Genomic DNA, 19149 nt, shown 5'->3' with positions numbered 1-19149 from the left:
AATACTCAAATTCAACAGTAGTTCAAGAAAAAACTTCGAAAATCTTACAATCCAAGATTATACGAATTATAAAAAAACTCGGAAAAAAAAGAAGTCTTGTGAAAAGAAAAATACTCGAATGCTCTTAACTTCAGCCCAAATACTCTTTCAGCACCAACTTCTTCCTTCCTGCCAAGACCAAAAAGAATCCAAGTTAATAAAGATAAAAACCCACATGCAGTGCGAGCTAGTTTAAGAGTTTAGAAAATGTGCAAATAACAGGAGTTCATTCGCTATGAGTCAGATTAAGATACAAATAATGACAAGTTAATTTACTTCAAAAGAAAACCAAAATGTGATCGTTCTACTTACCATTTACTATCTCCCCACATAAGTGCCAGAGCCGAGTGATACTAGGCTTTCAAAATGATTCTCAACATGATGCAAGCTTCTTAAACCGTTAATCTCTGGTCTTCTAACTCTCGCCTGCTTCGGCTCATATAAAAATAAATCATGCTCAGCACATATTAGATACTTATGGTCCTCATTATTCTTGAAAGACCACATCAGACTTATTAAGCGACGGTCCCTAATCTGCTCCTTCATAATGGAAAATTGTTTTGTCCAAGATTCCTGCACTCCATAATCCTGCATTACCCACAGATCAAGCTTAGAATCGTCGTGAAAAAGTACACAGAGACGCCCTTCCAACACTCCCAGACTCCTAAAGTTGTGTTCATTCTCCAAAGGTTCTTTCGCTAATTGCATTTCGTGGAATCTTTCGTTGCTGACATCCAAAGAGCTTATGACTTTAGATCTCTCCACAATTTGGGTATCAGTTATCTTGCATGACCAACCTAACCAATGAAGATTCCCATTGGCAAGCACCCCAACTTTTTTCTCATTATGAAAGCAATAAGTTATGTCTTCAATACTTCTCCAAGAATTCGATCCTAGCGTATACACATCAACTAAACAAAAAATACTACCAGCAGGTATCTGTATAACCTTAAATAATTTGTAGTCATCAATGGTAGAATCATAACCAAAAGCATAAGCTGTCTCATCTTCTATTTTTTCATCCGGTATAACCTTATACTCTTTGGTACATGGATTCCAAACACAAAGAAAATCCTTGAAAACCATATATGAAACCTGCATACAAACCAGACCATGGCAACAACCTAGCAAGACAATATCCTGACCTAATGATCTGAATGGATAATCATATTCTATAGCATTTCTAACGACCAAATCATTTCTTGCAAATCGGGATGATAGTGCATCATAAGCTACAGAACAAATAATCATGGGATCGATACTACGCAGCTTTCTTCCTATAAGCATGAGGTTATAATTTTTTTTCTCCTGGATAGTTAAGTTAAGGTGTGCTTTAATGAACTTATGGCTGGAGATTGTTGAGTACCAAGATTTACAAACGCACTTACATGATAATAGTGATTTTGCTGGTACCCATAATAGGATGTCAAGGTATAAATCCTCCGGAATGCTTGACATTGCTTCTCCTTGCGCTTTCGATTTCTTTCTCTCTTAAAGATTCATAAGAGAAATTAGGTCGTTAAAGATTTTTCGGCGGCAGCTTTAAGTTTTAAGGATGAAATGTCAGCTCTAGGTTTTGGTATTCTCATAATGTAGAGATATTTGGGAGTTAATATCCTGGCGTTTTTAGGGGCCACTCAAAAGGAATTAGGGGCCAACAATAAAACAAAAAAGATCACCCAATTTTAAATTGTGTTCACCCCTTATCTCCCATATTTCGTAATGACAAAATTATCCTTCAATATTCGGTAGTTTGAGCAGGATTCGGGTGATAAAAAAATTTGAGGAATTTTTTTTTTTTTTTTGCTTTTTCGAACTTTGGTACTACCATAATCGGTAGTAAAGTGTGTTACTTTAACCTCCGAATATACTAAATTTTCGAATTTTAGTACTACCATAATCGGAAGTGAGTTGTGTTAATAAGTGATGTTTATTATCTGCCGATTGTGTTCACGGCCTCAAATTCAAATTTTCAAAACTTAACAAAAATTTCAAATTTTTCTACTTTCACAATCGGTAGTTAATGGTGTTCATTATCTATCGATTGTGCGTAATTTTTTGTACAGAGAAATTTAATTTTTAGAATCAAGAATAATCGGTAGATATCGATCAATTTACCTACCGATTATGGTTGATGTTCTTAAGAAACGAAGAACATCAACCATAATCGGTAGGTAAAGTAGATTATTATCTACCGATTATGTTTCTGCTAGTGTAAATCCAAGAACATCAACCATAATCGGTAGGTAAAATAGATAGTTATCTACCGATTATGTTTCTGCTACTGTAAATCCAAGAAAATTTTCGGATCAAATTTTTGATTTCAAGTAATCAAATCCTAATTTTGAATCACAACTACTATCATCTATTCGTTTTGTTTGTTGAACTCATTTTTTTTTGATGCTCTAAGTTTCTACTTTAAGGTTAATGAATTTTGGGTTTTAATTTTAAACAATCAATCATAACATTTGTTTTATCGATGATCTTTGTTTTCAATCAAAATTAAAATGATGAAAAAAAAATTCAATGGGTGGAAAAGAGAAGAAGAAATGGAATGATATGATTATGAAAATAAAGGATATAGGTTTAGATTTAGTATAAAGGTGAAGGACAATATAAACAACTTTTTATTTTTAAGACATCCCTTAACCTCCTTCAATGGATGGGAATAAGAAGATGGCCCCTAATTCTTTTTGAGTGGCCCCTAAAAACGCTAGGTTAATATCTTAGCTGGCAGTTGACTTACGCATAAAATGAGGGAACAAATTTAGGTAACTGGAGTACTGGAGTACGTGGTCAATTGCACCATGTGTTTGATTAAAAAAGAAAATAATAAAAAATAAATGTTTGTTTGGCAAACATAAGTTTGGTGCATTTGACAAGTAGATAAAGGTAAGAGATATTTTTGTAAAAGGGTCCCATCTTTATGGCAATATTAGGGTCTGGGTCGTAGAAGATGCGGTTGATGTATTTGAGTTGTTGATTAACTTTGGCCGTGTATTTTTTTACTAAAATATCCTTATCAATTAGTTAAAAGGTCGTAACATCCTAACCTTAGTTATTAACATAATCGGGTTTATCCGACCAACCCGTTTAGAAAATGGACCCGATATATTTGAATTTGGTCTCTTTTTTATCGGTGTATAATACAGTTGGCTAGGTTTAAATCTAAACAAATCCGCTCATAACCTCACTGATGAGTTTCAACAAAAATTTTGTTTCAGAAGAAGAGTGTGACATGATTTGGGTTCTTCCCGATGGGCTTTTTGGAGATGGTAAATCCGAGGTTGAAGAATTGATGTTGTAACTTTGGTTGTTTCCATTTTGAATCAATCCGAGAACCAAGTTGCTCTAAACCCAACTAATTTAAAGAGGCTTTTAGATAGATTACAAAAAATATTTTAATTTGGAATCACTGTAACAAGGGGGAAGAAGAGATTGGAACTACAAAAGCTCGTGGAGAAAATTGAGAGAGACGCTGACTTCTTAAGAAATTTAAAAGACCATATAATTGGTAAGAATTTTCTTGTTTGCTTGCAATTGATATGATTGAATTTGTGACACTTTAGATAAGGGTTAATATAATTTTGTTAGGTAATTGATTTTCACTTTAGATTTTCACTTTTAATTTGAACAGATTTGGTTCAGGTTGATCTAATTTTGATAAGGATATGCCCAATTTTTTGTTGATTGATAAGGTTGCACAGATGCACATAACGTGTTTGGTTTTAGTTCTTAGAGATGATGTTTGTCTGTTTGAAACAACATCGGTTGATTTTAATGAAGCCAAAAATTTGAAATGAGATGAATGGTTTCATGGGAAAGTCTGGTGATGATTTTAGGGGTAAAACAGAATCCCCTCATCAATACTTAAACGGTCAGCACAGTCAACTAATGGTCAGGGGTTTTGTGAACATTGGAAAAGTCAGCTAACTGTTTCCTAACAGTTTTCGGTTAATCCACGACCCAAATACACCCGTAAGTTCTACGACCCAGACCCAAATATAGCCAAAAAATAAGGCCCTTTTACAAAATAACTCTGAAGGTAAAGCCTGAAAAGGCATTCAAATTTTAATTTGAACCCAATTTGCAGTATGATGATATTCAATCGGGACTGACAATTCCACAAACATGCATTACTAGTAGCTAGCAAACCTTATAATTATATATACAATACTGGAAATTAGAAATTACATTACGTTAATTAAGATAAGATAAGAGGTTTTAGGTCCTTCATTCTCAACAACATTCTGGTCTCCCACCGTGTCATGATCTTCAAACCATCTCTCTGCATATTAATTGTACTGTCGACGCCAGTGGTATCATTCAGTGCAACAGGATGATAACCTACCCTATCATGATCTTTGACTTATCACGGAGATCATACCCACAAAGATGATGATACATAACCTTCTTTCTAACCACTTGATTGTGGTGACTTTTACAAGCAAGGAAGAAGACACTCTGAACTAGTAGCGACGTGAGATTAACGGACACCAACCAGAACGAACACGCCAATCCCAACAAAATCTTAACCATGAAATGGTCAGGACTCTGCATCACATACCCAAACACCTTTCCTATAAAGAATGTAGCCGCGAAGTATAAATTTGCAAGTTGGAAAGCAATTAGAATTCTCCCTTGTAAGAGTTTCTTACTCTTCTTCATGGCTGCCAAGCCGTACACATTTGGTTCAACAACAGATATTACACTGGCCAAATGCCATAACGCCATAACATAGAGATGAACAACAAAGTATATGATGGCAATTATGATAAGCAAACCGACCGCTCCCCACCACAGAGCTCCTTCATTAATATTTAACGAATCAAAGACATATGTAGGAGTGAAGAGGATCAAGTAGTAGGTCACGGACTTGAGAAGTAAGGCATATAAGAAGGTGATCGGAAGATGTTCAAATATGCGAGGAATCGCAAAGAGAGTGGAGATAAAGGAAACGGACTTGGATGCATAAAGAGAAGCTACTGTGAAGAGAATAACGGATGTAGAGAGAAGAAACAAGAGGAAAAAGGAAAGGTTGTAGACGAACTCATGGATTGATTTGGGATAGAGGGTAGGCACAAAGTCGGAGAATGAAATTTTACATAATAACTGGATCAATGAAAGTGCGAAAATGAGGGTAATGATACTAATCAAAAAGAGTGGAGATGGTGATTTGGCTGGGATTTTCATTGCTTCTCCGATGATTTGATTTGCATCGAGAAATTTGAGATCTTTTGCCGCAGTAAAGAGCTTCATAGCTGTTTAGTTTTGGTGGTGAAAGAAATAAAGTAGAGAAGAAATAGTGCTTGAGAGTTTGGAAGGCGCTGGTATTTGTAGTGAGGGAACCCACTATGAATCACATGTTGAGTCACCTAACTAGAGAGCAAAAAGTTTGAAAGAGTTTGGAGACTTTGAAAGACTACTCACTAACTACCTAACTAGAGAGCATTCAAAAGACCGGAAAGAGAACTCTGATCAAGACCCAAATGGAACGGAAAGAATTAGAAAATCACCAAAGGAAGTGATAAGAGGAGAGTTTGGGGCCGGAGAGGTAAAAGAACTCAAATGAGGAGGAGGACTTAGTCTTGTGGTTTTCTTTGGTTCTTATTTGTCTTTGTTTCTTGGCGCTGGTTGTCAACCTTGTGTTTGGAGACTGGCATTTTTTTGGCCAAGTCTCACATTTTACCGGTAGCTTGAAAATATGCACCAACATTATACTGGAACTATGGCACCATTTTATTTTATTTATTTATTAAGTATACAAATATGATAAAATGCACATATGCACGTCAAGTGGTTTCCAGAAGTGGTGAAATCCACCAGTTAATGGAGAAGGGTGTCTGTTGTCAAATGGCTAATGCACTGGTAAAAGCAGTTTTGAGAAAGAAGAAGTTTCCTAGTAGATGTATATGTTCACCGACATTGCCTAATTAGGATCGGACTTTGATGGTTCCATTCATTTTTGATGGTATAAGTGTGTTCTGTGCAATGGAATCTAATCACAATTCAACCTCACTCACACTAGTGGTATTGTTTTCATCATCTTGATTTACTTTACTTTTACTTATAAGAGGATAAAGGCATCTATATATACTAGAAATGACAAAATATCAAAAAACAAAACTCTTTGTTGTATTGTGCCCTCCTAACTTGTTTGCAAATCCATGGTTACAAAAGTCTGGTGACATCTACCAGTCTAATCCCCATTCATCTACCAACAGTGGTTAAACTATTGATCAAAAAAAAAAGAAAAAGTTAAACTCAAACGGCGCAAACTTCTGTAGAATTAGTGGGAGTACAATTAACTAAACTATTGCCAAAAGAATGCCAGACTCCAACGCAAAAGAAAAAATTGACAATAAAGTCAATCCATGCATCCTCTTGTTCTTTATAACATGTACATATTAGCCACACAACAAATTAGTAGGCATTCGAACACAAAAAACAACTATGAACTATGATACTCTTGAAATTACACAAGAATCAACAGAATGCACCATCCTTGTCCTGCATGCCATCCAAGTTGTGGCATGATCATATCCTGTAACCCAAATTTGTGATAAACCGCATCTTTCCAAGGATCATATCCCTCTCTTCCAAGTTGTAGTAAACCTCATCTTTCCACAGAATGTCTAGTAGTTCATCTGCAATGTCCTCTGGTCTGACATCAGCCTTGTAATCTTTATGCCCCCAGCCATAGATTATTAATGTTCTTTTTGCCTGTTTTGCCAGAAAATAAGCAGCTTTGTTCCACCCAAATGGCTGCCTTGTAAAACTTGAGATATGTAGCTTGCCTTGGAGTACATCAAGGAGAGGCGACTCAGCTTTGGAGGAACCCTCCTTAGTTACAAAAGGGACCATGCTCATCATACAGCTCTGGCAAACATTATTAACCTTTAAGCCACTGCAATTGGGTTTAATGCAAAAACCAGAGGCAACGTGGCTGAGAAGCCGAATAGCTATTCTAGAATTGCACTGCACACGAGGACTAGTACAACCATGTTCTAAAGCAAGTCTGAGACCAGCATCAATTCCCTTCAACACTTGATAAAGGTAAGTTACTCCATCCATTGAGAAATAGACTGAAGCAGCTATTGGCTTTGCAGACATATTGCGCACAATAACTCCATATCCTCCGTAGCGCATCTCTGCGTTAAAAAAACCGTACACATTGACCCAAGCAGATTCTGTTGTCTCGCCTTCCTGTGGCCAAGTCAGCTTCCAGTTATGCATATAGGGATCATTGCTTGGCTTGAAAAGCTCAAACACTTTAGGAATATACCCTTCAGGGAAACCAGATGGAGCGTCATGGGAACCATCTAGTACAAGATCATCAAAATCCGCAATATTTCCGACATCACAGTCAGTATCAGATGATTCAGATTCACCTATGCCTTCCTCGTAGTAAGAATAGCTGATAGAGGAGAAGCAGTCGAAATCCGGAATATAACTTGGAAGTTGAGCCCGGAAAGTACCCAGGGTTTCTTCTCCAAAGAACAAATCTACCTCATCAAGATAAGTAGTCATATCCCTTCCTCCAAAGGCATGTTCAACATCAGACAAAGAACCAGGAAGTGGAGCCTGAAAAGAACCCTCCGGCGAGGTCATAGTACCCCAGTTGTCTCCTCCAAAGATAGCTTCTTCAATGTCTCTCGCGTTTGGGTCATATTACATGTATATTTATAGTGATTCTAGGAACCGAAATAGGAAAGATTAAAATATAAGCGCGGTCCAATTCTATTATAGCCGTTTTGAGTCGTGAGTCAACCCACAAGCCAAAGAAAATAATTTGCCTGTTTGGCAAATAGAAGCTAATGGACTGTTTGATTTCGACAACTAAAAGCTGAAAAGTTTTAAAAGTCTCATATTTCTTCATCGTAAAGAATGCATGCAACTCATGGGCGAGCGACTAATTAACTCAAGTCGAACTCAGTGTCCTCTCTCAGTCTTGTATAACGCTTACTAGCTGTTGAAGAGAGGTAAAGCAAATTTTCAACTGGTCTCGGAACAAAAGTATACATGCCCTAATCTGTTATATACAAGAAATGCAAAACGTCTTAAATCCCGACATGTGTGCGACAAAATGCCTAATCTAGTAAAATCTCAAGCTACGAAAAAGTGCAAAGTTATCCATGCCAAGACCCTGAGTCTTGGGTTTGGATACAAGGAAAACTTGGAAATTCATTTATTCTGTTTATTTCAGCATGGGCTCAGATGAAGTTCAAACGAATAACGAGAGAACTCATGATACACAGTCTATTTATTTGCATACCTTTGCGGGTGTATTAGTAGTGTTAAGAGTTCTGTTAGTATGATTATACTATTTTATAAGACCATATTGTACTGTTGCGCTGTGCTCTTATTTTACTCTCACCTATAAGAGGATAAAGGCATCTATAGTTAGGTCGGTCGTTTTTTTGTTGTGAGTTTGGATACAAGGCATGACAAAAAGTCGAAAGACAAAAGTCTTTCTTCTTATTCTGTTTTTCTTATGTGCCCTCCTAACTTGGTTGAATATTCAAGCTCTACAAAAGTTGGGTGACATGCATCTACCAATCTCATTCTGATACGTAATCGATCAGTGGTACCTAGAATCAGTACTGTCCTGAACAAAGATAGGAAGAACACAAAGAAAAAGAACAATAATAAACACAAAAGAATATGATTGTTGCTACTAACTTCTTCTTCTTCTATTGCTTTGAAAGAAAAACTCTACAAACCAATAACTTGGCTGCTCTCTCTCGTTTTTCTCTACCTTTCTAGCTTACAAGTCTCCTCCTTTTATATGAGCGAGAACTTGCTGTAAAAGAAATAAAACTATGAGTTTTTAGAACTCATCTAAACTAGGAATCCTATTCAAGTTAGGAAACCTCAAACTTCTAGGCTAAGTTAACAAACTTTACACCTCTTCTAGTATCTTCTAGATACTCTCTAGCCGTAATATGGCTTAATTAAATCTAGGCTAATGATTAGCCTCAGCTAACAGCCTTAGTTGTCCCTCTACTTCTGTTACTTTGCTTGTGTGAATATAATCTTCACGCTACTTAAGTCATGTGCATATGACCTGCACATGTAATTCTAACTGTGAAGCTAATCTTCACAGCATTCTTCTTCTGCTACGATACTCATGTATCATGGCTCCCCCATTTTAGGAAACTGGAACTCCTGTGTAAGCTCTAAATTGCAGGTGAGGAAATTCAGCCTCCCCTTGTTCCTTGTTGAACCATCTTTCTTTACTTGGCATTTGTACGACTCGCCCTACACGAAACATTATACAGTCTCCTCTTCTGGTGGGTGTCACCTTTGTTTCAATAATACAATCTTCTTCAAGAACTTCTTCTCGTTCTATCCACAAGTTTTCTGCTAAAGCATGTACTTTACCTTTCTCCTCAATAAATCTTTGAGCTCTAGTGTCTTCTTCTTTAATTCGCACTTGGTTATAACCAGATTCGAGATCAAGTTTGGTAAAGAACATTGCATCTCCAACAAGTGCAATCTCATACTTAACACCTCTCTTGGGTGGTATAATGACTTCTTCTTGGAACAAATCCACGAACTTCTTCTTTAGAGAACTTGGTTCACTTTGTTTCTTGGTGTAAAGTGTAGTATATAATACCACTTTCTTTTCCTCTTTGATCACATGCCTGATGACTAAATAGAACTTCCCACAAGCGTTGATCAATATCTTGACTTGGTTAGTAGTAACCAGTTTCATCAGTAAATGAGTTTTACTAGCCTGAACCCGAAAATATTTTCCATCTTTCTTGAACAAATATACACGTTCTCTATGATAGAGAACAGCGTCACGTTCCCATAAATATGGATTTCTAAAAATAACTTGTGCTACATCCAATGGCACAACATCACAGACAATCTCATCAATGAACTTGTCAGTGATAGCAAATTTGAATCGACACTGCATTGATACCTAAAGTTTAGTATCCTTCTGTATCCATCCTAATGGGTAGGGTTTTGGATGTGGAGTTGTTGATAATCCCATTTGTCCCACCAGCTTTTCTGAAATTAAGTTCTTTTGGCTGCCAGAATCGATGATAGTCTCGACAATGCTTTGTTTTACTTGAATATTGACATGGAACAATTCTTCATGTAGATTCTCTTGTCCTGCGTCTCTTAGCTTGGTCATAAACAAAAGCTTTGGGTCTTGCTGATCTATTTCAGATATTATTTCGGCATCCACAGCTTCTGCAATCATAGAGTTCTTCTTAAAACTTCTTTGTCTTTCAGCCTCACGCAATTTCTTTGGTTTGAGATGAGGATAAAGAGTCCAGCAAGTGTCTTTTATGTGACCTTTCTCCTTACAATGCTCACACACCTTTTCTTCTTGTTCATCTAATAGAGATTTGTTTTTATTAGTCTCAATCCTTCTTTGAGTCATATCTTCCCCTCTCGTAACAAGTCTATTGTTGTCTGATCCTGCAGCACCTTTAACCTTTTGTTCAATGGCCACAGCTTTGTTTATAGCATCTTCAACATCGTGTACATTGAAAAAGTTTTAATTCTCTTTGTATATAATCTACGAGTCCACCATTGTATTTCCGGAATGTCTCATCACTAGTAATATCCACATCTAAAACTAAAGCTTGATTGTAGAATTTTGTAGTGTAATCTTGGACACTTTGTTGATACCGCTGTCAAAGGTGCTGCCACTTATACCATCTTTCATCCAAGTAGCCCACAGGATAAAATTGTTTCCTCATGAGATTCTTAAATTGATGCCAAGTCATGTTTTCTGTAACATACCTCTTCTTGTAAGCCTTCTACCATGTTGAGGCATGGTTTGATAACTTCAGACTTGCAATACTGATCTTTTGTGATTCCACAAGTTGATGTACTGTGAAGTACGTTTCAAACTTGTCTAGCCATCCATCAAGTTTTACAGCTTTCATGACTCGATCATAGTCAGATATCTCGAGCTTGAATTCAATTTTCAACCCTCCATATGGGTTTTTATTGATTATGTCATCTTCTTCTTCTTCTTCTTCTGATGGGCTTTCTTCATCATCTTCCTTTAAATCTTCTTTTTCTCCCTTTGTACTTTCTTTTCTATGCTTAGGTTTTGACTTAGAAGTACTTTCCTTGATAAACGCAGCAAGGGTATCTGCTAAATCTTGTATCTTGAGTTCAAGTTTAGCAAACTTGTCCTCATCTGACAGTTTAGGATTCTTATCATCTTCACTTCCCAGCTTGGTTTTCGTAATTCCTATAGGTTTTCTTGTGTCTGGTAGAACGACAGTTGCTTCTCCTGATCACGTATATTGTTCACGTGTTAAGACCATGCACCACAACTAACCCTAGAAGTCAGAACGTGGCTCTGATACCACTTGATACGTAATTGATGGACACATTTATGTGTCTATTATGATCTCAATTGTATATATTGTTAGTGCTCGATTTCGTATTTATTACGGTTTTTTATGTCTTTGTAGGTGTTGTTGGAGAAATAAGATTTTGCGGGAAAATTGGCTCGAAAAGTGGTATTTGCGCTCGTGAGAGAAAATTATTATTCAGACTCCCACTTTGGATAAGGGGCACACAAATTACTAAGGGGGACCTAAATCACTATCGGCACCCCAACAACATGATAAGGGGCACTCCATCTTCCTGGTTTAAAAATAGAAAAATGGAGGGAAATGTTATGTTCAAAAGCTGCTCACCTGCGAACTTCTGGTTTGGATTTTGGACGTAATTTTGACAGATTCAATCACTAAACTCGATTGGGATGGACTTGAATGGACCAGACAGGGGATGTATATGTGTTGGATCCGAAGAACATGGGCTGGATAATCCGGACTTCGTTAAACAGGGAAGGATAGTTTCTCGGTTTGAACAGAGAAGATTTTGGGAGAGATATAATCGGATTTTCTCAAACAGTTGGATTTGATTGGGCTTGTGTTGGGTGATACAGAGAAGGTAGTTGAACGAGTCACGTAAAAGAAGAAATTAACATCGATTTCTTGTAAAACAGGAGAGCTATAATATCTCGGTTGTTTTGGAAATCATTTTTTGGTAACTACGTGGAGAGCAAGAAGATATATTCGTCTGGAATTTGTCCAAGATATTTTAGGATGTTGGTTTGGCTGAGAAGACGCGTAGGAGAATTAAAGGGAAATAAAATCCGTGAATTATTGCCAAAGAAAGCCGAAGAAGAGAAAGATATTTCAAAAAGATTTTCTCGGATTTAATTAGTGATGTGGTGTATATATAGTCGTCTGGAACCTAACAGAAAGGAGTCGAGAGTTTGGGGGTCGATAGAAGCGGAGCAGAGAAGCGCAGGTGAAGTTGCAGGAATATTCACCTGCTGCTGGTGAACAAGAGAAGCTGAAGAACATTGGACAGACGAGAACAGTCGCAAAGGCTGTCGTATTCAAACAACACATCAGAAGTATCGTTGTTCAATAGATCACATATATCATAAGATGTCATCTTTTCTCTGTAATAGTTCAACACCCGTTGTAACAGCTGTTTGTAACGCCAATACAGCGTTGCAAACTGTATGCTTTATAAGTTTTCTATTGTTTTTCACCTATTTGAGCTATGAACACCTATTTTGTGAAGGTGAATGATATGAGGAGCTAAACCCCAATACTGGGACAAAGGAGGAAGGTATTTTTCATGCATGTGGTAATTCTACTTATTTTTTGTATGACTTTTTGCACTTGATTTAATTGTTTTATGATTTTCACTAATTAGTTGTGATTTCGTTTGATAACGTATGCTTAGTATTAATACTTTTGATGCGTTATGCTTGTGATTTACAATTAATCTTTTAAAAATCCACCTTGGCAAAGAAGAAGAGTCTATAAAAAGTTAACTTTGGAGCTATTGGTGGAATCCGAAGTCCTAGTATCTCTAGTTATCGTGACAATCTTGTGAATATATTTTCTTTATTTTAGTGTTTTGTTTATGTTTAAGTCTAGAATCGAGTCTTTACAAGTCCGAGCGAACAAATCTTATTTACCACTTCTACAATCACTATCAATTTTTGGCGCCGCCGACGCGGACTTGTATTTAGATTTGTTTTAGGTTTCTTTTTATTTTTCTTTTTATTATTTTTTTTTACGCGTTTTGGTATTTTTCGATTCTTTTCAGATTTGGAGCGAAGCTACAAGGGAAGAAAAAGTGTTATAAAAGGAAAGCATCGCCAAAGCAAGAAAGAAAACAGGAATCCGAAAGGAGTGAAGAAGAAGATTTTGTATATAGTTATTTTGTTTTATTTTTAGAAACTGTAAATAGGGTGTTATTTTTGTAATTTTTCTTTTTCTTTTTGGACATTTTTATTTTTGGACTTTTTGGACATTCTTGGACATTATTTTTAAACCCTAAGGAAAGGTCAAAATTAAATATCAACCGTTTGCAGGGAAGGACGACAGTTACGATACTGTCTCGGCCCCTCGGGTTCGTACACTGACATCGGAGTCGGTGGCCTGAGTCAACTTCAACGGTTCATTGCCCGTCTGGTACGGGAGGTAAGATTCTATCCTCCCACGAATCCCCTGTCAGTGGGTTTTATTTTGTGTGACAACTCACACACCTGTAATAGAATGTCGAACTGGTATTACAATAGCCAATACAACGAATATCAGACTGAGTGTCAAAATGGACGTTACTACTTTGACCATAGTGTGAATAATGGTTGGGAACATCATCCTTTTGAAGGTTATGGTCCATACCATGGTGAGCCCAATTACTATCCACACGCCAACCGGTCATACAAGCAAAATTCCTCTCTACTAGAGTCAACACGTAGGTTAGATGAGTCGACACGTAAGTTAGCAGAAATGAATAACTTAGTTATGGACGAAAGCAATGCAACGAGTGAACTTTCTTTCTTAGATTCAATCAGGAAGTCATGTGAGTCGACTCAAAATATTTTATTAGAGGCCCAGAACATAACTGTTCTTAATTTCCAATATAGAGTTTCCAATAGTACCTTTGAAAATGAAGATAGTTATTCACATAATCAAGATGACGAGGATAAAATTGGTAACACTACTTATTTAGATGAGGTTCAACCATTTTCATGTTATTATAATGATGATTATGATGAGGATAGTGTTGATGAAGAATTTGAAATAAGTAGGCATAGTGATCAGGAATTTGTTACTTCAATTGAGCTTAATAATGATAATGTTTCTAGTTCAAATCCAAATAATTTTAATAATTATTCACCTATTCAAAAGGGCGAGGATTTGACTAGAGATACTCCCGTTTTAGACGATATAGTATTTCCTTTTGATTACGAAGCTAATTATGGTTTAGAGGAACGAGTTTTTTCTGAGAATATTGTTTTAGAGTCTAGCGATTTAGAAACATTAGTCTTAGACAAAGAAAGTGAACTCGTAGAGATGAGTGAGGATGAACCTGACTTAGAAGAATCAATTGACCATTTTCAGGAATCATATGACCTTGAAATTAAGGAAGTTGTGACTAGTCTTTCTAGAGACACTGAAAACTCTAAGTTTGGGGGTGATTATCATTCTCCATGTGCTTTAACTATTAGAAAGGTCCCTCGCTTGGGACTTGACATATGTGCCTCAACCATTTTACAAGATTATCTTCATACACGTTTTCCTGAACCTAGTGATGTCCATAAGGAAGTTCAGTTGTTAGAAACCCATCCTCTGGTTGATGTGGTTTACCCAGGCTATGATATCCAGATTGACTTTGTTTTCCCACCAAATATTTTTTGACCAATTGTGGGAACGTATAAGTTTCATATGTGTCAATTATTAAGTTTTAAGACTAAACCTAATTACTTTAGGAGATTAGGGTCGACACATTTGTTTAAGGAATACCACCACTCTCATTGTGGTCAGTTGTGTGAGTCAAAACTGATTGACTTTAAGGATCCACAATTATTCAGGTTATTATTATGTGCTTCTAAGTTTTTACTTGAGTTTTTCCAGACTCTAATACCTGAACCGTACCTTAGCTTTGAGGAATTCCAGTGCATGAAAATATTTTATCTAGACCCTTTCATAGAGCCTGAACCTGAACCACAACTAGATGTAGTTGTCTTAAACAGGAAACTAGACGAGGGTGCACTTTATTTGTTAATTTTCTTGGCATGTTGCAGATTCCTTTTACTTGTGATAACTCTATTTGGTTTTGATGACCCACAGATATTTCGGATATTACTTTATGATACGAGGTGATTAATCCTTTCTTATGTCTGGCTGAAGACGTTAAACTTAGCACTTTTTGGGAGGTAACCCAATCTCATGCAACACGGTAATATCTTTCCTTATCTCTTTTACTTCAAATGGTAACAATTTCTCCTTGTTCATGCTTTTAATTTTATCTTTAGAACATTGAGGACAATGTTAGATTTAAGTTTGGGGGTACGGGAGAAACTTTTTAGTTGTAATAAATAAACTCCAGAGCCTAGAAATTTATGCCTATTAAGGATTGCACTAACCAATCTAAGTGGATGGAAGCATTTTGGTTGTAGGAGTTGAGGAACCAATCTGATTAGATGGAAACATCTAAAGAGTCTATTCATAAAAGCACAGAGCTCAGGTGTTATAAATAACATGGTAGTTTCGCCATATCTCGTTGAGTCCTTTTCACTTCTGTTTTTATTTTTCTTTTTAAATATGTTTCTAAGTGATTTGGTTGGGCTCACGATTCAAGTTGTTACCAATGCTAGGGTGAATTAGAGTGATTGAGATACCATGAAATTTTTTTTGAGACCAGACCATTTCACCAAAAGGAATAAATTCAATAAAGTCGACCACTGGTACCCTTGTATATGTCAGTTGTGTTGACCTAGAGTTAGGTTATCGACCACTGGTTCCCTTTTATATGCCAGTGTGTTGATATTAGTCATACTACTACCTCAATCCATTAGGATAGGTTCATTTTGGCGGAGGCCTTCAGACAGATATGGGAAACGTCGTTCACTTAGTAAACATCAAAACCATCTATGTTTTTCTCTATATCCATCTTCTTGATCTATCCATGTGATTAGTTTTGACTCCGGATATTGATGTCCATAGTGCGACTATCTGAGTAGAGATCTGTCACTTATATATGAATTTTAGTATGCTTGAGTGCAAACTCGTGTACAACAATTGGAATTTCGCATCAGGGTACTTCCTCTTATAGTCAATTAGTATGCCAACCAAGGAGATTCTTTAGTGCCTTCCAAGGTTCTGCGTAGATAGTTAGGGTCTGGAGTAAAGGTTTTGTGGGTATATCTCTTGTAATCCCTCCCGAGACTATAACTCGGCCACAAGGGCCACCTAGGGGTTTAAAGGATTGTTGCATACGCTAAATGCAATCGACGATGCCTGCGATAGTGAGTAAGGATTTTATTTTCTAGATTTGAATTGCTCGAGGACTAGCAAATAAAAAGTTTGGGGGTATTTGATGGACACATTTATGTGTCTAATATGATCTCAATTGTATATATTGTTAGTGCTCGATTTCGTATTTATTACGGTTTTTTATGTCTTTGTAGGTGTTGTTGGAGAAATAAGCTTTTGAGGGAAAATTGGCTCGAAAAGTGGTATTTGCGCTCGTGGGAGAAAATTACTATTCGGACTCCCACTTTGGGTAAGGGGCACCCAAATTACTAAGGGGGGCCTAAATCACTATCGGCACCCCAACAACATGATAAAGGGCACAACATCTTCTCGGTTTAAAAATAGAAAAATGGAGGGAAATGTCATGTTCAAAAGCTGCTCACCTGCGAACTTCTGGTTTGGATTTTGGACGTAATTTTGATAGATTCAATCACTAAACTCGATTGGGATGGACTTGAATGGACCGGACATGGGATGTATATGTGTTGGATCCGAAGAACATGGGCTGGATAATCCGGACGTCGTTAAACAGGGAAGGATAGTTTCTCGGTTTGAACAGAGAAGATTCTGGGAGAGATATAATCGGATTTTCTCAAACAGTTGGATTGGATTGGGCTTGTGTTGGGTGATACAGAAAAGGTAGTTGAACGAGTCACGTAAAAGAAGAAATTAACATCGATTTCTTGTAAAACAGGAGAGCTATGATATCTCGGTTGTTTTGGAAATCATTTTTTGGTAACTACGTGGAGAGCAAGAAGATATATTCGTCTGGATTTTGTCCAAGATATTTTAGGAAGTTGGTTTGGCTGAGAAGACGCGTAAGAGAATTAAAGGGAAATAAAATCCGTGAATTATTGTCAAAGAAAGCCGAAGAAGAGAAAGATATTTTCAAAAGATTTTATCGGATTTAATCGGTGATGTGGTGTATATATAGTCGCCTGGAACCTAACAGAAAGGAGTCGAGAGTTCGGGGGTTTGATAGAATCGGAGCAGAGAAGCGCAGGTGAAGTTGCAGGAATATTCACCTGCTGCTGGTGAACAAGAGAAGCTGAAGAACATTGGACAGACGAGAACAGTCGCAAAGGCTGTCGTATTCAAACAACACATCAGAAGTATCGTTGTTCAATAGATCACATATATCATAAGCTGTCATCTTTTCTCTGTAGTAGTTCAACACCCGTTGTAACAGCTGTTTGTAACGCCAATACAGCGTTGCAAACTGTCTGCTTTATAAGTTTTCTCTTGTTTTTCACCTATTTGAGCTATGAACACCTATTTTGAGAACGTGAATAATATGAGGAGCTAAACCCCAATACTGGGAAAAAGGAGGAAGCTATTTTTCATGCATGTGGTAATTCTACTTATTTCTTGTATGACTTTTTACATTTGATTTAATTGTTTTATGATTTTCACTAATTAGTTGTGATTTCGTTTGATAACGTATGCTTAGTCTTAATACTTTTGATGCGTTATGCTTGTGATTTACAATGAATCTTTTAAAAATCCACCTTGGCAAAGAAGAAGAGTCTATAAAAAGTTAACTTTAGAGCTATATATGTCTAGAATAATTAGTTGAACCACATGAACATGAGAATTAGTGGAATCCCAAGTCCTAGTATCTCTCGTTATCGTGACAATCTTGTGAATATATTTTCTTTATTTTAGTGTTTTCTTTATTTTTAAGTCTAGAATCGAGTCTTTACAAGTCCGACCGAACGAATCTTATTTACCACTTCTACAATCACATCAATAATCGATCAGTGGTACTTAGAGTCAGTACTGCCCTGAACAAAGATAGGAAGAACACAAAGAAAAAAGAACAATAATAAATAGAAAAGAATACGGTTGTTTCTACTAACTTCTTCTTCTTCTATTTCTTTGAAAGAAAAACTCCACAAACCAATAACCTGGCTGCTCTCTCTCTCTCTCTCGTTTTTCTCTACCTCTCTAGCTTACAAGTCTCCTCCTTTTATATGAGCGAGAACTTGCTGTAAAAGAAATAAAACTATGAGTTTTTAGAATTCATCTAAACTAGGAATCCTATTCAAGTTAGGAAACCTCAAACTTCTAGGCTAAGTTAACAAACTTTACACCTCTTCTAGTATCTTCTAGATACTCTCTAGCCGTAATATGGCTCAATTAAATCTAGGCTAATGATTAGCCTCAGCTAACATCCTTAGCTGTCCCTCTACTTCTGTTACTTTGCTTGTGTGAATATAATCTTCACGCTACTTAAGTCTTGTGCATATGACCTGCACATCTAATTCTAACTGTGAAGTTAATCTTCACAACATTCTTCTTCTGCTACGATACTCCTGTATCACATTCCCATGATCATCTACCAACTAAATGGTTAAACTCAAACGTCACAAACTTTTGGTAAACCTATCGAAAAATCCATGGCAATTTCATACGGTTACTAATTACGATTGTTGATGGTTGATGAGTGCGGGTGTGCAAGGCTTGACAAGCCGGCGTAAAAATTAAGTTATACTTTTATGAGATACTCTCTAGCCGACCCGATACTTGCTACTGGAAAAGGCTTTGGATTTGGATTTGGATGGTTGATGAGTTGTAGCAATCTGCAGCATTCAGGTATATCACTTCCATAGTACATGAGATACTATTTTCTTACCTAGTTTAGAAACTGATGGCCATTCACAAATGTAAGCATGGAAATTTAACATCGAACCATAAATCGAACTCTTAGCAACATTAAACACCTATATATTGGACCTAGGTGATCGAAATACTATTACTCGAGCTAATCAATAATCAT

At 36.7% G+C, this 19149-nt stretch overlaps 2 protein-coding genes across 2 annotated transcripts; both read right to left on the bottom strand.

Moving 5' to 3' along the window:
• Positions 1-357: 357 nt before the first annotated feature.
• Positions 358-1326, bottom strand: LOC113331385 (F-box/kelch-repeat protein At3g06240-like). Its single transcript, XM_026578095.1, has one exon. The coding sequence runs from the start codon at positions 1324-1326 to the stop codon at positions 358-360; it is 969 nt and encodes a 322-aa protein (XP_026433880.1).
• Positions 1327-4386: 3060 nt separating this feature from the next.
• Positions 4387-5298, bottom strand: LOC113331384. Its single transcript, XM_026578094.1, has one exon. It carries the CDS (start codon positions 5296-5298, stop codon positions 4387-4389), a length of 912 nt encoding a protein of 303 aa, XP_026433879.1.
• Between the last annotated feature and the right edge of the window lie 13851 nt (positions 5299-19149).

This window comes from Papaver somniferum, unplaced genomic scaffold, assembly GCF_003573695.1.
Source record: "Papaver somniferum cultivar HN1 unplaced genomic scaffold, ASM357369v1 unplaced-scaffold_125, whole genome shotgun sequence".
NCBI classification, from domain to species: Eukaryota; Viridiplantae; Streptophyta; class Magnoliopsida; order Ranunculales; family Papaveraceae; genus Papaver; species Papaver somniferum.
Note: the sequence above shows the minus strand (reverse complement) of the source record. Positions and strands in the feature narration are given on the sequence as shown.